This window comes from Dromiciops gliroides, chromosome 5, assembly GCF_019393635.1.
Source record: "Dromiciops gliroides isolate mDroGli1 chromosome 5, mDroGli1.pri, whole genome shotgun sequence".
NCBI classification, from domain to species: Eukaryota; Metazoa; Chordata; class Mammalia; order Microbiotheria; family Microbiotheriidae; genus Dromiciops; species Dromiciops gliroides.
Genome location: NC_057865.1, coordinates 42803989 through 42828193, shown reverse-complemented (window position 1 = coordinate 42828193; position 24205 = coordinate 42803989). Strand labels below are relative to the sequence as shown.

Sequence of the window (24205 nt, the reverse complement as noted above, 5' to 3'; positions counted from 1 at the left end):
TAATGTGAGTGAGATTTTCCCCATCCCTTAGTTATAAGAGATTCACCATAGTTATAAGTGATTTAATTAAGATAATAATCAATATATTAACTAAAAAAATTGTGATTTATTCTATTTAATATAGATTACATAAGGTCAAAAGGTTAAGTCTTTTCTCATATTTCCTAATTTTCCAATGTCAAGCATTAGGTAATATCACAAGATCTAGTAGTCAGCAATGCTTTATTTTAATAATCACGAGTGACATACTTTTCTATAAAGAGTTCACGCTACTGACCAGTGGCCTGACAATGTTCCACCCTATTGTCATCATAATGCTGACATTTATGGTCATTTAGGTAGTTCCTCATATTTCCTAAGAATATGTTTTAATTTTAGAAGTACAACTAATGATATAATACTGTACAAGTGTAACTTTGGAAGGGTATATAAACCCATGAATTTTGTAACTCTGGGTCTTTTAGGTGCAATGCCTGGATGACCGGATTTATTGGGAGGCTAAAACCCTCTCAATAAACCTATTGGCTTTGTTGGGGAACTAACTCTCTCTCAATAAACCTATTTGCTTGAGCCTGGAAACGTTGTTGTTTTTGTTCTTCTGTCGGACTTAAAAATTTCCCCGACATCTGGAATATCATATTCCATGCCCTCCGGTCCTTTAATGTAGAAGCTGCTAGATCTTGCTTTATCCTTATTGGAGCTCCACAGTATTTGAATTCCTTTTTCTAGCTGCTTGCAATATTTTCTCCTTGACCTGGGAGTTCTGGAATTTGGCTATAATATTCCTGGAGGTTTTCCTTTTGGGATCTCTTTCAGGAGGTGATCGGTGGATTCTTTCAAATTGTATTTTAGCTTCTGCTTCTAAAATATCAGGGCAATTGTCCCTCACAGTCTTTTGGAGGATGGTGTCTAAGCTCTTGTTTTGGTCATGGTTTTCAGGTAGTCCAATGATTTTCAAATTATCTCTCCTAGATTTATTTTCCAGGTCAACTGTTTTTCCAAGGAGATATTTCACATTGCCCTCTATTTTTTCATTCACTTGGATTTGCTTTACTGTGTCTTGGTTTCTCATAAGGTCACTAGCTTCCATTTGTTCAATCCTAATTCTTAGGCAATTATTTTCAGCAGACAGTTTTTTAATCTCTTTTTCCATTTGGCTTTTCAAACTGTTGACTTTTTTCTTACGATTCTCCTGCATTGCTCCCATTTCTCTTTCTATTCCTTTCCTCTCTTTCTCTACATCTTTGTTCTATCTCTCCTACTTTCTCTTCAAAGTCCCTTTTGAGAGCTTTCATGGCCTGAGACCAGTTCATATTTTTCTTGGAAGCTTTGGATGTTGGAGCTTTGACCCTGTTATTATCTTCTTCTGAGGATGTATTGTGGTCTACCTTTCCCCCAAAGAAGTTTTCGATGATCTTCTGCTTTCTCTGCCTACTCATCCTGGCTTACTATTTCTTGGCTTTTTACTCCTTCTTAAAGTGTAGCGCTGCTTCCAGGACACCCTGTTTGTGCTACAGCGTGGCCCAGGGGGTGATTGGGCTTCTTCTCAGCCACCTGACTTGTGAGTAATCACAGCCGCTTTCTCTTTGACCCAGAAACAGAAGTCTGATTGAACTCTGATTCTCTATGGTCGGAAGCTTGGCGTGCTTTTGCCCCTTCCCCACTTGGCCACCACCACTCGATTCAGCCCACTGGTTCAGACCCAGGGCCCTTTGCCCCAACTGCAGTAGATACTGCCTCCACTTCACCCTGGCCTACCGCCGAACCCCCTCACCAGTCCGTGATCAGAACCTCAGAAGTTGCTGGTGCTGAAGACTCTGACATGCGCTGGAAGCAGTGTCCCTGGCTACGTCTGGACTGTGCACTGAGCTGTTCAGCCTGATCAGTAGGTGATCAGAATTGCCCTCTTTTGGGGGAAATAGTCTCACTCTGTTCTTAAGTGCATTAGGCTGTTCTGGGTTTTGATTTTTTACCGCATTATTTGGGCATAAATGGACGGGTTTATCTAGAGCTTGTGGGAGTCACAGCCTCTCCTCTGCCATCTTTCTCCATGCTTTTTTGGATAAATCTGAGTAAGAAATAACATTTGCAGCTTTGAAAGGCCAAACTCAAGAGTGCAAGTTAGCTAGTGCAGCTGATGGTCTACTCCTGTCACATAGAAGGGGCACTTAATAGCTTCTGGATCCATGAATGAGGTCCAACATTTAGACACCAGAGAGGTGGAGCCAGTAGAGTCAGCTCCCCCAAATTTACACTTGGATTACCCTAGAGGGGCAGTTAGATGTCACAGTGGTTTAAGCACCGGCCCTGTATTCAGGAGTACCTGAGTTCAAATCCGGCCTCAGACACTTGACACTTACTAGCTGTGTGACCCTGGGCAAGTCACTTAACCCCCACTGCCTAAAAAAAAATTGTTTAGATCAGGGCTTCTTAAACTTTTTCCACTTGACCCCTTTTCACCTGAGATTTTTTTCTGCCACCCTGGGTAGATAGGTATATTAAGTAGGTATACATAACTTTTTACTGTTGCCAACTTTTTTGCAACCCCTACATTCAGTTACGTGACCCACAGTTTAAGAAGCTTTGGTTTAGACCGGGATACTTAGAGAGGAAGGAGAAAGAAAGAAAGAGGTGAACTGAGTTTTACTTACTGCTTTCATTCTGAGGGTGCTGAACCAAAACTTCAAAGAGCAGTCGGAGGGCCCCAGGGCTTTGGGAATCCTGATCGCAGCCTTGTAGGGACAGGTTGAAATTCCCAGCCATGTTACCGGGCTGCTTATCTCCAAGTTGAAACACCTCTGGATTCGTGTGTGATCCTGGGATATAGTACTCGACCCTTTCCTCCTTCCTCTCACAGTTGGAGAGGGTGTAGTTGAGGAAAGATACACTGGCTCGGAGGTGAGGAGGGATGACAAATTGCCATGACATGAGCTCATCTTCTGGGAACCCATTGGGGTAGTTGGCGGACATCAGGGTTGCTGAGCCCTCTCCTTCAAACACAGATTCAATGATGCAGAGTCCTATTGGGAGGTTGGAGCAAATCAAAGTGAACCAGGAGGTCATGAAGGCATACCACCCTCACCCCTGTTATTCATGATCATGGAGATGAAAACCTGGCAACGTGAGTCTAATATCCTGGTTTTCTTTCATATAATAAATAGCATATTTGACTATGGTGTATTCATGCTAGAGGGAGATAAACTCCATTAGAATAATGGGAATTCAGAGAAAGGAAATATAAAGGACTGAATAGGATAAAAATAAAGAGTAAGGAAAGCAAACCACAACGCAGAATTTCAGAATTGGGAATGGAGCATTAAGCCCAAAGGCATCTGATGTGCAATCTATGGGCTGCCCACAACACTCCTGAGCGTGCCCCAAAGCAGATTAACATGTAATTGGGAAATATTGAGCAACAAAAATTAGAATACAAGAAAGGCTAGAAGAGCCCCCACGGATGCTCATGTTCTGATTAGTAACCCCTATTTCTATTTGAGTTTGACACCATTGGTCCAGTACATGCCCAAACAAAAATCCCCTCTAGAGCATACCTGAGAAATGACCACATGACAAGCATAACCAACGAGTGGTCATCTTGTCCTTCCTTGAAGAACTCCATTAAGAAGGAGCCTCTCCAGGCAGCCCATTCTGCTTTTGGACAGCATCGATTATTAGGAAGTTTTCCCCTAATACCAAACCTTAATTTGTTGTTGTTATTATTCAGTTGTTCATTTGTGTCCAACTCTTTGTGACCTCATATGCGATTTTCTTGGCAAAGATACTGGGGTGGTTTGCCATTTCCTTCTCTGGTGGATTAAGGTAAATAGAGGTTAAGTGACTTGCCCAGGTTCACACAGCTAGTGAGTGTCTGAGGCTGGATTTGAACTCAGGTTTTCCTGACTCCAGGTCTGATACTCTATCCACTGAGCCACCTATTTGCTTCCTTACAATTTCTATTCTCCTGCTCCTGGTTCTGCCCTCTTGGGTCAAGTGGAACAAAACTACTCTCCCAACCCAACCCTTCCCCTCCCCTTCCCCCCCCCCCATGACAGCCTTTGAAATACTTGGAAAACAAGAATTATAGCTCCCTTAAGCTGTCTCTTTTCTAGGCTAGGCTCATCCTCATGATTTTCTCATGGGTCTCATCCCACCAAACCTCAGTGATATCTACAAGGTCCATTTACCTTCTCAGATCTCTAGTTCATCTTGTTAACTGCTTGGTAAATATGAGTTTAGGGGCATAGAGCACCAGGCCTGGAGTCAGGGAGAATCATCTTCCTGAGTTCAAATCTGACTTCAGACAATTACTAGCTGTGTGACCCTGGGCAAGTCACTTAATCCTTTTGCTTCAGTTTCCTCATCTATTAAATGAGCTGGAGAAAGAAATGGTAAACGACTCCAGCATCCTTGCCAGGAAAACCCCAAATGGGATCACAGAGAATCAGACATGACTGAAAATCGACTGAAACTATATGAGGCTGCAGGCCCTCATTTCATTAAAACAATCCAATGTATAAAGAAAAAACATGGTAACTAACACTTCAGAAAAAAATGTCATTGCTATAACATTTTCCTATAATAAGCAATATCATAATGATGCCCAAACTCACAACAGGACAAGAGCAATATCCTAGCATGCTTACGTTTTATAGAAGACCGGTTTGTAATATTGAAACCAGAAAAGTTTCTATGTTCATTCCATGGTAAGTATAAGGCCAACTTGACTCCTCCTTGCACCTTGATGCGTGAGATTGTGCCATTGCTACAGAAGGTTCCAATGTTGAAAGCTGTCTTCTCAATAGAGCCACTGATGTTATAGGTAACCAAGTCTGGGCAAGTGTCTCCTGGACCAATTTGTTTCAACCGAGGGCTGGAGAACTGCAGCTCGAGGCCGACTCTTGGGCTAGCTTTCACAATCCAGGTGAATGTTCTGTTTAGGGCAGGTAATCTTGAAGGCTGGAGTTGCACTTCTCCAAAAGGACACGGACCTGACATGCAGTCTGAAAATACAACAAAGGAAAGACTTCTGATTGATGTTACAACTGTGACTTCAGTACTGCTTCTCATCTTTCTGCTCATCTCTTCCTCCCCTCCTACTCTTAATTTCATTTTAATTTTTATTTATTTATTTTTTATGGGGCAATGAGGGTTAAGTGACTTGCCCAGGGTCACACAGCTAGTAAGTGTCAAGTGTCTGAGGCCAGATTTGAACTCAGGTCCTCCTGAATCCAGGGCTGGTGCTTTATCTACTGTGCCACCTAGCTGCCCTCCCTCCCACTCTTAACACCGAGTTTCCTATATGAAATTACTAGAGCTTGATTAACATGCCCTCATCTTCCACGAGGCAGATATAATTTTGGAATACCATGATATCCCAGATTTAGAGCTAGAAGGGGTCTTAGTGGTCACATAGTCCAGTCTCTTCATTTTGCAGTTGAGGAACTAAGGCCCAGAGGCATTAGTTGAATGACTTAGTTGAGATCACTTTAATCACATCCATAAAGGGATTAATAATATGGATCAGGGGCAGCTAGGTGGTCCAGTGAATGGAGCACCAGTCCTGGAGTCAGAAGGACCTGAGTTCAAATCCGACCTCAGACACTTGACACTTACTAGCTGTGTGACCCTGGGCAAGTCACTTAACCCTCATTGCCCAGCAATATATATATATATATGGATCAATTACCTATAGGTAGTAAATGGCAGAACTGGGAGAACTGGGATTCTAATCCAGGTACTCAGACTTCAAATCCAACATTCTTTCCATTATCCCATGCTTGCCTCCCCATGCTAGTTACTCCATGCTGAGAGGTAAATTTTCTAACTTTTAGAAGACAGCATCAAACCCATCTGTGATCAGCACAGAATTCCTAAGAGTCATCTGGCTGCATGTGGGGTCTCCATTATGGATGAAAAGAAGATCCAGCTGTCTTGATACTCTGCATGCTCAGTTCTATTTTATTACCACCACAGTTAGATATTACAGAGGTTAACGACTAATGACACACTTTATTGTGCTTTCTACCTTGAAACTTCTAAAATAAGGACTGAAGCATTAGATAGGAGAGGGACTAAATGAAGAAAAGAGAAAAATGCAACATCAGTGAAAACAATGTTAAAGACTTCTGATGCAGCCAGAATGGGAAACAAGAATATGTGTGTGATTCTGTAATGTTCAGCAAATCCTCATCAGTCCTATGCCACATAGTCACAAACTTCAAAGTTGCCTACTATCGAACAAACAGGCATGTGAAGTGGCCAATATGGTTGGAAGAACACTTATGTAAGTGTTCAAAGATGGCGTCAGTAACTCAATCAACAACAATTTATCAAGTGCTTGCTATCTATGTGCTAGTCAGTCTCCCAAGCACTGGGGATACGAAGGAAGCCAACAGTCCCTGAGTACATTCCAAAGGGAGGAGCCAACATGTATGTAACAATGTATATAAAACACAGATGGATTATGTGGGAAATAATCTCAGAGGTTCTCATGATCCATGAGCTCAGGGAAACAGTTCTTTATGGCAAACTACCTCTCTTTTGCATGATACCCTCAAGTCCCTTCTAAGAACTCTGAATCTGAGGATTTGGTCCAAAGAGTCCAGCCACAAAAAGAAGCACCGTCCCCCCCAACTCATGCCACCATGATGGGGGACTACTTCACACTTCCAGATGTATGACAACCAGCTACCTTTGGAGTCTCGTCTGGTGATTTGAACATCTAACTGAACAAACTAATAGGTATTTTTGGGTAAAGCATTGTACTAATTGTGCTTGGGATAGGAAGATGTCTGACCCTATCATCAAACTCTATACAAGACAAATAGGACATAATTAAGAGGGAGAAGGCACTAGAATTAAGAGGAAAGACTTCCTGTAGTAGATGAGATTTCAGTTGGGACTTAAGGTCAGGGAAGGCAGTATGCAGAGAAAAGGAGGAGAGCATTCCAGACATGGGAGACAGCCAGAGAAAATGCTAAGAGATGGAGTGTCTTGTTCAAGGAGGCCAGTGTCACTGCACTGAAGAATAGGGGTTGGGGAGTAAAGGTTAAGAAGTATATGAAGGGGGGCAGCTAGGTGGTGCAGTGGATAAAGTACTGGCCTTGGATTCAGGAGGACCTGAGTTCAAATCCAGCCTCAGACACTTGACACTTACTAGCTGTGTGACCTTGGGCAAGTCATTTAACCCTCACTGCCCCATTAAAAAAAAAAAGAAGTATATGAAGGGGCAATTAGGTGGCACAGTGGATAAAGCACTGGCCCTGGATTCAGGATGACCTGAGTTAAAATCCAGCCTCAAACACTTGACACTTACTAGCTGTGTGACTCTGGGCAAGTCACTTAACCCTCTTTGCCCCGAAAAAAAAAGTATAGGAAGACTGGTAAGGCAGAAGGGGCTAGGTCATGAGGGGCTTTGAACACCAAGCAGAGGATTTTGTATTTGATTCTGGAGGTAAATGGGAGCGAGTAGAGTTTATTGAGTAGAAAAGTGACATGGTCAGACTTGTGTTTTAGGAAAATCACTTTGGTGGCTGAATTGAAGTGGGGAGAGACCTGAGGCAGGCAGACCCACCAGCTGCTATTGTAGTAGTCAAGGTGGGAGGTGATGAGGGTTTGCACCAGGGTGGGGGCAGTGTCAGAGGAGAAAAGGACACAATTCAAAAGATGCTTCAAAGGGGAGATCAACAGGCCTTGATGACAGCTTGAATATGGCAGGTGAGAAAGAGGGAGTAATCTGGGGGGACTCCTATGCTATAAGCCTGGGAGACAGGGAGGCTGGTGTCATCCTTGACAGTAATAAGGAAGTTAAGAGGGAGGAAGGGTTTTAAATGTCTGCTGAATCAATTAAATTTTTCAATAATTCTCCTGACTCTTTTCTCCTGCCTACCTTGAATTCTTCACATAAAGCATACATGTAGCATGGTCCTGTCATATGATTCAGATGACATGCCACCAAGACTACTATTGACCTTCCTCAGCAAGATCTATGGGAATTCCTCTTCATCTAAGGTTTATTTTTGTATTGTGAACCTTCGGAGGAGTCTGGTGAAGAGTATGGACCCCTTCTCTGATTACTTTTGATCTTATTTTATTATTATTATTATTTTTTGGTGAGGAAATTGGGGTTGTGACTTGCCCAGGGTCACACAGGCAGTAAGTGTTAAGTGTCTGAGGACGGATTTGAACTCAGGTCCTCCTGACTCCAGGGCCAGTGCTCTATCCACTGTGACATCTAGCTGCCCCTTCTCTGATTACTTTTTAGAGGTGCGGGGACTAATTTTTAATTGGGGAGTGTTAGCTAAGCGGCTTGCCACAATAGTGGGGCAAGGAAAGGGACAGGCAGCCTCCCTCAAAACAGAACAGGATTTATTTAACAACAATGAACTTTAAAAAAACACACACACACAAACAGGATCAGTAGGATCAAGGGAAAGGAAATAAAAAGGGGAAAAGGGAAATTATACAACCTGAATAACACCACTGCTCAGGAATCAGCTGAGAACACACAGCAGCATCCTGTCACCTTCCAGCTTCAAGCTAGAATGGTGAATCTCCTCCCTTCTTCCCAGCAGACCCCAGACAGCCCCCACCCAATTGGCTGGTTGCTCTGACAGTCACTACTGCCCTCACTAGGCTTTCAATCATTATAATTTTGCCAGACCCATGTAGGCGTCAGGGAGTGGTGATGATGTGAGATGCCAGTGCCATGGCGACGGCTATAACCAGTGGGTGGAGCACCGTGCTGTTTGCGGAGCCCCAGAGGCCAGTACGTGTGCCAAGGTTTTTTTTAAAAAAATTCTAGCCAAAAGATGGGGTCATAAAAACCTCAAATAACAATTAATTCTTTACAGAGGCATAAAGTAAAATCCACAGGATTATAAAGGGAACCAAAAGTTAGTAAAGATAAAGATATTTTTTTTCTCAACTAAGTTCATGGATCCCTGAAATCTATTTACAGATCTGGGTATATGAATCCTAGGTTATTAACAACTCGGATTTAGGACCACGATATGAAAGAGAGAGATACAGAAACTTTAAAATACATTTATAAATAATTTGTTTACCAATATTCTTCTCGACTTCTAGGACATAATGCTTCTCTGGATCAGGGCAGTCAAAGCTAAAGACGGTTCTTACATCAGGTTTGATGGCCAATGTGAGGAAACGTTTTCTCTGGAAAACAATGTTGCAGAATTTTGTTGGCTGAGCTCCGGCCCCACGGTTTATTTTAATCGTGATGTTATCTCCACGTGGAATAAAAATATCAAAATCTGAAAAATAAGGAAAGGAAAAAAAATCGTAATGAATTAAGTAAGTTAGTAGATGAAAACCAGCCATGTCTCATCTTATGTTGCATGGAAAGGTTCCAACCTTTTGTCACGTGTGTTCCTTTTTTCCTGATCTGAGGCCAGGAATGGGGCAAATGGTCAGTGACGACTACACAAATGAGGAAGAACCTTTAGTCAGGTATTCAATTAGTTGGCTTAAAAAACCAAAACTCCAAACACTAAGACGTGCTCCCAATGAAAACTCCTGAAAATGGGATGTCTTCAGTAATACTTCTCCATCAGTAACCCAATTTTTGAACAGTTAAACTATTAATGAAGCAGCAGTCTCTCTGACATCACAATTTTGGTGTGTATTCAGAGAAGAAAAAAGGAATTTTCATTTCCAAGATCAAAAAATATTTGCCTAAAATACCACAGTACAACATACCCTCATTACTGGTTTTAAACAAATAGTTCTTAACTTTTTCAGAACCAATCTGGTAACATCTTTGATGTTCATATTCCTGAAACACACTATTTTAATGATATGATTAAATGAAAGGCAACATGGAAGAGTGGAAAGAGTCTGCCATTGGAATCCAAAGACCTGGGTTCAAATCCTGATTCTGATGATTACTAGTTATAGGAATCTGGTAAAGTCATAGCTTCTCTCTGAGCCTCAGTTTCATCATTTGTAAAACAGGGACAATAAAATCTCGACTACCACTCCATAGGGCTGCCATGAACAAAGTGCTCTGTAAACTTTAAAATACTCTGTAAATGAATTTTTATTATTTATTATGATTAAATTAACTTTGAGAAGCATCATGGATAGAGAAATGGTGTTGGAAATTCAAAATAGACCAGGGGATCACATCTTGCCACTGACACATAGTGGCTGTAGGACCCTGGGTGAGGAATTTAATCTCCCGGTGCACAAGGCCATTCTCTAAGCTATAACTGAAAAAAGCAGGTATGACTCTGTGTTGGTGGAACAAATACCCTTATGGGGAGTCCCCTCTGCCAAGAAAGTCATAAGCCACCCCTGCCTGGAAAAAACCCCAAATGAAACCCCAAATCTAACCTTAGGTGCTGACTCTTGTTCACATGTGTACATAGGAATACACATGACAATTCTTATATTTATGCATCATCTTACAATGTTTTTACAACCATGATTTTATCAGATAGTTGCAAACATCCTGTGAGGTAGATGCTAAGTGGTATTTGTGTATGTGTGTGTGAGATATTACAGATATGTATGTATGTATATATATATATGTATATACACACATATAAAATAGATTTTGTTTTGTTCTGTACCTGTGATTTTCTTGGTGTAAGAGAGAAGGAAGGAAGGAAAGAAAGAAAGGAAGAAAGAAAGAATAGAAGAAAGAAGAAAGGAAGGAAAGGAGGAAAGAAAGAAGGATGGAGGGAAAGGAGGAAGAAAGGAAAGCAAAGAATGAAGGATGGGAAGAAGGAAGAAAAGGAAGGAAGGAAAGGAGAGGAGGAAGGAAAGAAGGAAAGAAAGAAGGGAAAGAAAGGGAGGAAGGAAAGAAGGAAAGAAGGGAGGAAGGAAGAAAGGAAGGAAGGAAAGAAGGAAAAAATCCATTTATTAAGCACCTACCATGTGCTAAGCATGGTATCATTTCATTTGATCCTCACAACAACCATGGGAGGCAGCTGTTATTATTACCCCCATTTTACTGTTGAGGAAACTGAGGCAGATAGAGGTTAAGTAACTCATTAATTGTCAGAACTAGTAAGTGTCTGAGCCAGGATTCAAACTCAGGTCTCCCCATCTCCATGTCCAACACCCTGCTTTGTTGCCTAATTGCCTCATGTTCTCATGTTATCCTAGAGAGCTACCTGAGACACTAATTGTCACAGATGTGACTTGCCTACGGCCACACAATTAGTGGAGGTCTTCCTGATTTCAAGGCCACTAGATTGGGCTGCCTCTTGATAGATGTACATTTGTGAGAAGCTACACAGACATTCTAGCCAATAGCCAAGAACCAAACAGATTCATTTAAACCCAGAATCACAGAAATGGGGAATTGGAAAAGAGGCTATTCTATTTTTGGACAACTCTGATTGTCAGGAGTCAAACTTAAACTTGCCTCTTCACCAGCACAGTGCTGCTTCTAACCCCTACTATAACTTGACTCCTCTAAACCTGGTTCCTCATCTGTAAAATGGTGACGATCACACCTACAATGTAGTAACTCGCTACTTCACGGGAGTATTATGAGGTTCAAACGAAGTGATCTATATAAACCTTTGGGTGTGATGTCTACTACTACTATTGTTAGGAACATTATTTCTATTATTAACACACTTTAAAAGAATTTATAGCAAATCAAACACCAATGCTTCTGATTAAGGCTAAGTTATAAACAACAACAAAAACAAAATTCAACCCATTAAGATGGTTGCAAGATACAACTGAAGGCTCATTTCTCAGTGTCCAAAAGCATTTCCATATACAAAAATAGAGTAATGAACAAAAAAGATTGAGAATCTATAGCTTGCTTTTCCTTTGAAATATATATATATATATATATTATGGGGGCAGCTAGATGGCGCAGTGGATAAAGCACTGGCCCTGGATTCAGGAGGACCTGAGTTCAAATCCGCCCTCAGACACTTCACACTTACTAGCTGTGTGACCCTGGGCAAATCAACCCCAATAGCCTCACCAAAAAAATCAATAAATCAATAAATTAAAAAAAAAGAAATATATATTATGTCCAACAGCTCATTATAATTCTAATCAAAGCAGCTGGCAAATGGAGAGAGAGAGCTATTGATATTATTAATTGTCTAATTCTTTCAAGACAACATTAAAATGTAAAGCTGATTCATTCAACTGGAAAAGCTCACTGTTAAGAGAAAGATGGGGAAAGGGCATGAATGTCTAACCCAACAGAGTCCTGTGCCTAAGCTAATAATAAATGGAAATAATAGCAAGCATTTATGTAGCATCTTCATGTTTATAAGGTGCTGTACATATGTTATCTCATTTTATCCTCACAACAACCTGGGAGGTTAGTGCTATTATTATCACCATTTTGCAGTTTGAAGGAAACTGAGGTAGACAGAGGTTAAGTGGCTTGCCCAGGGTCACATAGATAGTAAGTGTCAGAGGCAGATTTTGCATTCAGGTTTTCCTAACCCTAGTCCTAATACTCTATCCATTTTGCTACCTAGCTACCTCACCAAAGAAGGTGAGGGGTTAACTATAAGCCAAAGAAAACATTGTTTGCTCCAACCAGTCTCTACAATGTTGTTGAATTCATGATTGAAAATAGCTACATATCAAGGTAGACAGTACAGAAGAAGGCAGTAGAAACAAAGAAACTCAAGGAAGATACCACATTGTGATGAAATGCTAAAAGGAATTGGTTTCCAGCAAGAGATTACAATAGAAGTTGGTCTAGGGGAATTGAAAACTCTTCACCTAAACCACTTTTGGTGACTGAAAGGAATGGCCACAGATCAGGCCATGGAATTGTAACCACTGATAATTTATATCAAAAGGGCTGAGTCAGGTGGGAGTGGGAACCAGTCTAGGACCATGCTGACCTATAAAGGACAGAAAGGGGTAGGAGGAAGGATACACATAGCTGACATAAAAGGCCAGACTTGGGCGATGGAGGTTGAAGGTATAGCAGTTAGCTCCCTGATGCTTTGCTGTATTTTCCTCTTGGTCCAGCCCTGACCTCCCCAGCCTGAACCTCTTTGTCCTTACAACTAACTGGCTGATTTCAGCCCTACCTCATTTAAAAAATCCAATTCACTTCAAGTCATGACATCACCCAATGTCATGGTCCTCTTTGAGAACAAAGGACCAACAACTGGCTGAGTTTAAGTTCTGAAAAGCAGTATCAATACCAACTTGTATGTGCTTTGGGGCACAGGATTGCTTGGGTCCTGACTGCAGCCCTGTCCTCTTCCCTCGGTGTTGACCGCTGCCTTCATCTTTGGCACATCTAGCCCATGCAACATGACCCCAATGCCTGGGATAGGCTGAGGGACACTTTACCTCTCTCTGTATAACATCAGTGTCACAGAAAGGAACAAAAGGGCCTCTTCTCTCTAGGAAAAGCCATGAAACACACCCTGGATGGCCACTGACCATCATCCAAAATGGATGTTACCACTTATTTTTGTACCACCGAACATCCTTAGCCCAGGAGTAGCAGATTCAATGACAATTGGCATACTGGTGAATAGAGCTTCATCATACATATCTTAGAGGAGAAAAAAGCTTTTCCTCTTCACTCTCAATGAAGGCAGTAACAACTTAGTGTCCCAGTCCTTGAAGATAATGAGTCAAAATCCTTCTCCTTAAACCTTCCACCCCCAGCAGTCCTAATTATGCTCTTTGGAGCAACAAGGTCAGTTTATTCCCTATTCCATATGTTGCTGTTGTCTAGTCGTTTTCATTCACATCCGATTCTGTGACCTCTTTTGGTGTCTTCTAGGCAAAGATACTGGAGTGGTTTGCCATCCCCTTCTCCAGCTCATTTTATAGATGAGGAAACTGAGGCAAACAGAGCTAAGTGACTTGCTCAGGGTCACACAGCTAGTAAGGGCCTGAAGCAGGATTTGAACTCAGGTTGTGCTGACTCTAGGCCCAGGGCTCTGTGTACTATGATACCACCTAGCTGCCCCAAAGCACTTTATAAATGCTAGTTATTAATAAATGCATGTTGATTTTACAACTCATAGGCCTCTTTGGGAATCTGATGAAACAAAGCTACGGATTTCTCAGAATAATGTTTTTAAAATCATAAAATAAAATTCTTAAGGACTACACATAAGATTATCAAGGAAACTCAAGGTTAGTGAAAATAAAGATGTGATTTTTTTTTCCCCCTTCTGAGTTCCCCAAACCCTTGAAATCTATCCAAGGACTCCTTGGAGGTCTGTGAGTTCAAGGTAAATAATGCCTAACTTAAATGATCTCTACGAAAGCACCTTTGCTGCTGTTGTAGTTAACCCCTGAGCCACTGAGAGGTGAGCATGAGTCTCCATCTCTACAAAGAAGTCTAGATATTGTAAACCTCTCTGGTTTATCAGCTAACCTTTCTGGGGATAGCCTTTCCTAGCTAGGCAGAGTGGGCCTGATCACTGAGCAATATTTACACTTTTCCCAGAAAGCCACTCACAGGCAGGCCTTGCCTTCAAGTCTGGCATTTTTGCTTGTTGGTTTGTTTTCTAGACCAGGCTCATTGTGGAGTCTAAGAATCTATTCTGTTGTTAAAGAGGACCTTTGACCACAGAAAAACCGACAGCCTCTCTCAGAAAGCCATTCCAGGCTTTTATGACATCTGAAGCTGGCCAGCTGATTAGCCTACTCAAACTTAATGAACAGGAATAAAATGCTGTTTTTTCTTGTTCTGCCTAATGGAAACACAGAAATGGTTGGTGATGATGAACAACCTTTTGTCTTTCATGCATCCAAAGATACTCGTTAAGCACCTACATTTTCCTAGCTGTCTTGTCACAGCTGTTGATCATTCCTGGCAAATTAGGGTGTGGCATTTGGGGGCTGGGAAAAACAGGAGGAGAGCAAAGATAAACCTTCCCTTCCATTAATTCTGGGCATAGGCAACCTGGTGATCCCCCACCTCTGGTGGCTCACCAAATGGAGGATGAACTTGCTGAGGACACCCAAGCAGCAGATTCAGGGACAGGCTAAAATTCCTGAGCTCAGGGATGGCTTTACTCCAAAGACTCATCAGGGTACAGAGGAGACCCTGACTTTTTGAAGACCATGTCAATAGAGTACAAGCTCTGTTAAATTTGACTATGCTGGAAAATGTGCAGTTTGGATACCATGAATAAAATCTAAAGAGCTCTGGAGGCTTAACCAAGTAACTTTAAAAGAAAAAAAAATAGAGAAATGAGGTTTTTTGGGGGGGGGGCAATGAGGGTTAAGTGACTTGCCCGAGGTCACACAGCTAGTAAGTGTCAATTGTCTGAGGCTGAATTTGAACTCGGGTCTTCCTGAATCCAGGACTGGTGTTTTATCCACTGCTTCACCTAGCTGCCCCCCCCCCCCATAGAGGAATTGTTTATAAACTCCTTATGGTTCCTTTTAGGTTGTCTAGGGATGAGTTCATTAAGTTATATTTTTGTTTAAATCCCTTGTTTTAATATCATTTACATTCCCCCCTTTGTACCTCCCAGGTCATCCTTTATAATACTGAAAAAAAAAATGTTCAGCAAAACTAATCAACATATCGAAACAATCTGAAGTTACATGGAATAACCCACACCTACAATACATCACCTCTACAGAGAAGCAGAGTTGGCTACCCAATAAATAACCATAAAAAAGATTTTCCACTTGTTTATTTCTAACACTGTGAATGTACTGGTCCATAAATTACCTTCAGTCGATAAAGCCTTGGTGGTTCTGAGCAAGGCTTCAGCCTAAAAGGCAGCACCCCCCCCCCACCCCCAGAAGCTTTTGGAGTAAATAATGTCACAAATCACCTCTCTGAAGGCTCTGACCACAGCCTCTAGACTAGGGGTTCTTAACCTTTATGTGAGTCATGGGCCCCCTTGCAGAGTATCTGGTGAAGCCTATGGACCCCTTCTCTGAAGAATGATTTTAAATGCATCAAATGAAACACATAGGATTACAAAGGAAACCAGTGACACTGAAATGCAATTATCCATTTTTTAAAAAAAAATTATTTTAAATTTATGAACGAAAACAAGCATCTATAACATAGTACAATAAAATGATGATTGTGTATGAAAGTAAAAATCTACTCCATACAACTTAATATTCCTTTCAAATAGACAACAAAATTATCATGTACATTTCTTTTTATTTCTTTCCTTTTCCCTCCACCCCAGAGCTTACCATTAGACACAAATAAGTGTCACACACACACACATATATGTATGTAAAATTATTCTATACATACTTCTATTTCAAATTATATGTGTATATATATGTATGTGTGTGTCTGTGTGTGTGTGTGTGTGTGTGTGTATAGGTGAGGCAATTGGGATTAAGTGACTTGCCCAGGGTCACACAGCTAATAAGTGTCTGAGGCCGGGTTTGAACTCAGGTCCTCCTGACTCCAGGACTGGTGCTCTATCCACTGCACCACCTAGCTGCCCCTCAAATATATATATATATATTTTTTTGTGAGGCAACTGAGGTTAAGTGACTTGCCCAGGGTCACACAGCTAGTAAGTATCAACTGTTTGAGGCCAGATTTGAACTCAGGTCCCCTGGAATCCGGGGCCGGTGCTCTATCCACTGCGCTACCTAGCTGCCCCCAAATATTTAAAAAAACAAAACAAATTCATGGACCCTTAGGTTAAGAACCCCTGCTCTAGAGAGTTTAGTTGTATTAACCCTTTAATCCCAGTCCCTGATACTGGCATATTGAGTTCTTTTTAAAACGTTAATTTCTATTTTGAATGTAAACACCAAATATAATGGGCATTTGAATATACACAATAAAACAGAAACAGCAGATTATGTGTGAAGCTCTCATCTCCAGCTTGCTTTTATTTTAAGTATATAATAAGATCAACCTATGGCTTTCAAAGCTGTCTTCCTTGTCTATCCTCTCCTCACATGTCGACCTCCCAGGTAGTGCTTCCAGTCCTGGGGCTGGGGAAGACTTTTCACCCTTGCCCTACCTGGCATCCTGAGGACCAAACCAGCCTGCCTGATAACTCTTTCCTTATTACTTCCCATGTAATGACTCGCCTTGGAGGCTGATACAGGCACGGTATCGTATTGGCTTCCAATAGAGAGAGCTCCAGGCAAGCCTACCACAGTAGGGGGCTATAGACTTCAGCTGCATCCAGGGATTACCTGTAAGAATCACACGCTGTTTGAAACCTGGCCTCTCCCTATTGCTTTTTGTTCTCCTCCCCTCCCCTAGAATCCCTAATCTTAAAATAGAGTAATGTAATAAAGTAGAACAGAGAAGTAACTTTTCCATGTTAAGAAAATTACTTGTGAATGACATTATCCTCAATTTACAGTTTAGAAGCTATCCTTGGGGCAGCTAGATGGAGCAGCTGATAAAGCACCAGCCCTGGATTCAGGAGGACCTGAGTTCAAATTTGACCTCAGACACTTGACAGTTACTAGCTCTATGACCCTGGGCAAGTCACTTAACCCCCACTGCCTCACCCCCCCCCAAAAAAGAAGCTATCCTTTCCTTTTATAATGTTTCTTTACCCACATTAGTCATTGTTTCCCTTTATCCCTCAAACATGAAAGCCCAACACAGAAGAAAAATTCTTCTGCCAGCCCCTCAATTATACATGGCATATTTGGATGTTTACAATCTTATATAAATATTGTAATATTTGAGGGTGATGGATGAGTACATCTCCCAATAACTGCAGAATATTTTATTTTTACCTTCTGCCAAAAGGCTGTGATTTTAATGTGATTAGATTTCATAAGCTCTAGTATCACCATTCATAGTATCTTAGACTATGCCTAGGATAAAAAAGGAATCAATCCAATCATTCTGCTGTCTGCCAGCATTCAGAACAAGACTTGCATCCCCATCCTCCTGGTAGGCTTAAGGGTGTTAGAGCGCGTTCTTGATGGCTGACAAAGCCCTGATACTTTGTAATGAGTCACAGCTTTACCTCAGAAGGCACTCATTGCCCTCCCCTCCCCCCCACTCCCTCACTCTTATTTTTCCTTATTAGGATTCCTTGTAAGCCCTTTCTGGGGTGGGAATTTCTGATCCCTTTACTCACTGCTCTAGATGACACACCGGATGTTATACAAAGAATCTGATGAGTTCTCCTTGCCATCCTATTTCCTTACAAACCCAAACCACACACAATAGGAATTGAGGACATGTGAGGAGGCTAATTTGATCAGGTGAACACCAGGAAAGTGAATTTCCCCCCTGGAGTCACCAATAAAACCTGGTGAAACCCATCTTTCTGTTGTCTGTGGGATCACATGCTAACTCCTTAGTCTGGCATTTAAAGCATGGTTTGGGCCCACTGGCCTTCTTGCTGCTTCCCAAACTTGGAACTCCATCCCTCTGGGCCAAGAATACTACCCCTCGGGGCAGCTAGGTGGTGCAGTGGATAGAGCACCAGCCCTGGAGTCAGGAGAACCTGAGTTCAAATCCAGCCTCAGACACTTGGCAACTTACTAGCTGTGTGACCCTGGGCAAGTCACTTAACCCCAATTGCCTCACCAAAAAGAAAAGAAAAGAAAAGAAAAGAAAAGAAAAGAAAAGAAAAGAAAAGAAAAGAAAAGAAAAGAAAAGAAAAGAAAAGAAAAGAAAAGAAAAGAAAAGAAAACTACCTCTCCTCACCTGTACCTTTCAGAGACCTTGGCTTCCCAGCTTATGCCCCATTGCTTCTTATCTAATTGGGCAGTGGATAGAGGGCTGGGGTTGGAGGCAGGAAGACCTCCAGGAGCTTACATTTTAATGAGGAGAGGGCGGTAGGGAGACAACATAAAAAAACCCAGATAATAGCTAACAGAGCTAACATTTTATGTAGTACTTTAAGTTCTGCAAATCACTTTACAAACATTTTCTTTTTTGGTCCTCACAACAGCCTTGGGATGTAAGTACTAGAGTTAACCCCATTTTACAGATCAGTCCTTTGTACCATTTCTTATTCATAGAGGAAATGACCAGGACAAATTTAGAGTTACATGTCACTGCTTCGTCATAGGAAAAAGGACCAGGACAAGGCACAAGCTTTCAAAACAGTAACATGACAGGATAAACATCTCAGACTCTAAATCCCCCAAAACCTGGATACAATGTTTGCTTAATAATTGTGGCCAATATTTTTAACAATGTAACACAAACAATTAAATGGTAATGTAAGCAATAAATGTATTTTAATCATAAAAATCTAATGGAATAGAGTACCACTAGGAGTATGATGGAGTTGATTTGAACTGTCTCATGGAAGCTGGTAGTTACATTTTCAGTGTGGGCATTTTCTTTTCTTTTTTTTTTTTTCAGTGTGGGCATTTTCACCTTAGACATTGGCAAATACTACAAATCAGGGCATGATTTATTATTTTGTTGACGTCTAGATTTAAGAAAGTGATGAAGAAAATGCAAATAATTCCGATTAAACTTAAAAGAATGCCCTGTCAATGATTTTTTTTTTGGTGGTGGGGGGGGAAGAATTGGAGAACCAGTTGTTAAACATTTACCAGCACATCCCTGACCATAAAGCTTCAGGGTAGTAGGCTGTGGTCTCTAACTTCCAACAGATCTTTACAAAGAAACAATTAACTTCAAATGGACAGATGCATTTGCAGTGTGGAGGTAATGTCTTTGTAGTTTATTGCAAGACTATTTGAATCACTGAGCTGGAGAGATTGAAACATTTAAATTCATTTGAATTTTACTTTGAGTTTGTTTTGGTTTGGATTTTGAAGACAAGTCAGAGGATTTGAACCCAAACTCTCCGACTCCAAATTCATGACTTTTTCCACTGTAGCATGATGCCTTTTACAATTCCTCACTCCGCTGCCTGCCTCTCACTTTGCATTATTTTGTGTACATTTTGTTTTCTATTTGTTCTCATTGTACCCATTGGTCGTCTTCATGGTGGTGAAGGTCTCCCTCCCTCTCTCAGTTGATCTATGATGCCTGTTTAGCCATTCCCCAAACACTGGATATTCGGGTTGCTTCAGATTTTTTTTCAATAATACACATACCTTAGGCATAGGTGGCACAAATAGTTTTTCCCCTTACTTTTTTTTTTTTTTGGGTGATACAATTGGGGTTAAGTGACTTGCCCGGGGTCACACAGCCAGTAATTGTCAAGTGCTGAGGCCAGATTTGAACTCAGGTCCTCCTGACTCCAGAGCCAGTGCTCTATCCACTGAACCACCTAGCTGCCCCTCCCTTTAATTTTTTTTTTTTGGTGAGGCAATTGGGGTTAAGTGACTTGCCCAGGGTCACACAACTAGTAATTGTTAAGTGTCTGAGGCCAGAATTGAACTCAGGTCCTCCTGAATCCAGGGATGGTGCTCTATCCACTGTGCCACCTAGCTGCCCCCCTCCCCTTACTTTTTAATCATTTCCTTCAAACAAGGGTTCTTAAGAAAAATCTTTCAGTTTGTCCTTTACTAATCCCTAAAAACTAAACATTGAAATACCTGTTACTGTAATATTCATCCAGAAACATTTTCCCTCTGGTTGCATCTCTTAACAAGTCCGTGAAATTCCAAGGAAAATATTAAACTGGTAGAAGATGCCTGTGTGAGATCATGGGTGAGGCAGGAGCATAGCACTCAAAGAATCACACTATTACTCACAAGCATGCAAGCATGTGGTTCCCCAGCCCTACAATTCCACAGAGGAGCACAGAAGGTATCTCAGGTGTCCAAAAGATGGCTAACCTGATCAAAAGCCCAGATTGCTAGGTCTCTGCCCTTGCATTTAATTGTTGTTGCTGCATAGATTCACAGGGACTAGTGGGACGGGGCTCTTAGAACCAGTCACTCAGTGGTAGACTGGATTATGACCCACCTTTTCACCCCTTATCAGTTACCTGGATTAGATGAAGATTGCTCTGCTGATTGTGTTCAGTAGACCCTTGCATTCCTTGCCTAAATACAGCTGAGACTAAACTAATATTGGGTACACAGGAACTTCCGACACACAAGCAAATCAATCAGTGGTCAAGCATGTTGACACTTCTGTTGGTCAGGGCTCACAGCATGGAAATCCCTTCCCATAGAGCCACCTCCAACCAAAAAGGGATCAGGTGGGGGCAGCTAGGTGGCGCAGTGGATAAAGCACCGGCCCTGGATTTAGGAGTACCTGAGTTCAAATCCGGCCTCAGATACTTGACACTTACTAGCTGTGTGACCCTGGGCAAGTCACTTAACCCCCATTGCCCCACAAAAAAAAAAGGGATCAGGTGACTGGATTTGGGGGATTTTGGATTATCTGTCTCTGTACTGTTGTGGCACAAAGGGAAAAACACTAGACTACGAGTCAGAGATGGTGGGTTTGAGGGCCCACTAGGAAACTTCATAGCTGTGGGGCCCTGGTTGAATCATAACCTCAGAGCCTAGGTTGCCTTCATTATAAAAATTTGCATTGCTCACCTTACAGTAATTATGAAGAAAGGTCTTTGTGAACCACCAAATATTATATAACTGTGAGTTATTATTACTGCTATTAACAACCAATTGGGTGACCCCAAGCCTGATTCTAAGTTCAATTTAGGGTTAAATTAAAGTGCATTGGTTCAAAGTAGCAGAAAAAGACCAGAGGAATAAATACAGAAAACAGGAGAAGCCTATAAAACATTCTGGCTTTGAACACCGAGGGATATTAAGTTGGGAACTTTGATTTGAATTAAACAACAAACATAATTCAGTTTATGACCACTGTAAATAATTCATGATAACACAGTAAAGTGCCTTAGGGCCATTTTATATCACATTCATATTTTATGAAATGTTCAAAAAGATTTGATTTTCCAAAACCTTGATGTGTGAAATCAAAATAAACTTGAAAGTCAATGAGGTTTATGAAGATGGATGGAGAAGAAACTTCAGAAAATGAAAAAATGAACCTGTACTTACTCCTAGGGATGTCAAATTGAACCCCCACTCCCATATCTCTTCTGCTTTCCACTCCCAGGGTGTGGGTAATGTCACAGAACTGAGTGAATTTCCATCATCAAGTTGTATTAATCCCACACCATTTGGCTAAGACTGCACTAATCTTGCAAGTCACAGTGAGTCAAAACAGCTCATTCCTAAAGGAAAGTAACAGGCTCAAGAGAAACATAATATACTCTGCCAATCATTTTTGTGACAGATGATTAATTATTCAGAATGTCTGAGGAATTAGATAATTCCACAATACTTCAATAAATCTGGGGTCTCCTTAATAGGGCTATTCATGCCAATGATACAGAACAAAATATAATATACCCATACTACCTCATCCTATGTGATTCTTGTCCATGTTTTCCCTTGAATTTTCCATACCAACTCCACTTAATGGGTTGAAAGACTTCCTCTAGGTTTTTCCACATTACTACACTGGCACCCAGGTATTTGGACAGGCCATTTCTTATGATTCACTCTAGCCATATGACCAACCCAGCCCCTTTTGTACCCCCTCATGGGTATCATTGTTTACCCTACATTTGGAGTACAAATCATTATTGGTGATATGCCATAGTCTATTTAGGACTGCTGTAAATCTCTCCATTGACTGCCCATAGGCCACCCTAGACTTTAGTTCTCCCATGAGCTAGAGCCATACAGGATTGCTAGAAAATGATGTGTTAATAAAAACAACAATAATATTAGTCACATTCATACATGTGTTAATGCATGTTTACATATATTAGTTTCTTTACATATATTAACTCATTTGATTCTCACAACAACTCTGGGAGGTAAACATTTTTATCATCTCCACTTTACGGATGAGTTAATTGACACAATGAGGTTAAATAACCTGCCCAAGGTCACACAGTTAGTATACGTCTTAAGCAGAATTCAAACCTTGGTCTGACTCCAAGTCATGGATTCCATTCACTACATCTCTAGTTGACTCTAGATGGGGATTTTTGGTCTAGAGAACAGTTTGGGTTTTTGGAAGCCCAGCACAGTTTATGAGACACAATCCAGCCTATACTTCCCCTTCTGTTGAATTCTGGGTCCAGCTTGTGGTCCATATGCAGTGTCAATTTAAGATAAAGTTCCTGATGAACTAGTTCAGTGGACTGATTCTTCCAATTACCAGTTGTCCAAGCATGAATTGTTCCTGCATAGATCATTAGGCTGAACTCTTCTGAATCATTGTGGATTCCTTTTAGGAGGGCTTGGAATATCCTGGAGTTTGATATCATCTGCAAACAGGAACATCTGGAGGACTTCATCTTTAGAGAATCCTTCTTGGTTTGATTTATGAACTGGACATGCTTCATGACAATGGCAAATATTTTTGATGGTACAGAGGAGAGAGGGCTGGTCCTGGAGTCAGAAAGACCTGAGTTCAAATCCAGCCTCAGACATTTACTTGTTGTGTGATGCTGGGCAAATCACTAACCTCTGACTCATTTTCCTCATCGATTAAAAAATGAGGATAATAACAGCACCTACCTCCCAGGGTCACTGTGAGAATTAAATGAAATAAAATTTGCAAAGTGCTTATAAACCTCAAATCATTATATAAATATTATTATTATCATTACTTTTGGCAAGCATACCTCTCCCTTTTGGCTTATGTTCATTATGAACACTACAAGGTATGATGACCAAGTATTCCATGAAATGATGTTTCTGGTTGCCTTTCAGTTCATAATGAAACCAATCCCAGCATATCCTTTATTTACCTCCCTCTCCCCCCCCCCCCACCAAGGAAAATCTATGAGCTTCCTTGTAGCCATAACTGCCTTCATTTAATTTATAGACTGTCAGTATGGCTGGAGGTCATTTCTTCCCAGAGTCCACTGACTGTCTTCAGCAAGGATTGTGTATTTAGAGCACCAACAGTTAAATGAACATTTATCTGATTTTGGTGATGTAAAAATTGTGATTCTTTTTTTTTTTTTTTGTGAGGCAATTGGGGTTAAGTGACTTGCCTGGGGCCACACAGCTAGCAAGTGTTAAGTGTCTGAGGCCAGATTTGAACTCAGGTCCTCCTGAATCCAGGGCTGGTGCTCTATCCACTGCACCACCTAACTGCCCCTATATATGTATTTTTAAAAGCTCAAGTCCATCATCTCTCAGCCAAGGGTTGAAAGATTTTATCCATCCCCCCTTTTTTTTGGTGAGGCAATTGGGGTTAAGTAACTTGCCCATGGTCACACAGCCAGTAAGTGTTAAGTGTCTGAGACCGGATTTGAATTCAGGTCCTCCTGAATCCAGGGCCAGTGCTCTATGCACTGTGCCACCTAACTGC

General features: G+C 41.3%; 1 protein-coding gene across 1 annotated transcript in view; it reads right to left on the bottom strand.

Moving 5' to 3' along the window:
- The window catches only part of CDCP1 (CUB domain containing protein 1), a 63229-nt gene that overhangs the window by 36064 nt on the left and 2960 nt on the right, over positions 1–24205 (bottom strand). Inside the window, exons 2-4 of the mRNA XM_043967495.1 lie at positions 9066–9272; positions 4644–5000; positions 2652–3020 (exon numbers count right to left, since the gene is read on the bottom strand). Coding sequence (XP_043823430.1) covers positions 2652–3020; positions 4644–5000; positions 9066–9272 — 933 coding nt within the window. The remainder of the gene's footprint in view (positions 1–2651; positions 3021–4643; positions 5001–9065; positions 9273–24205) is intronic.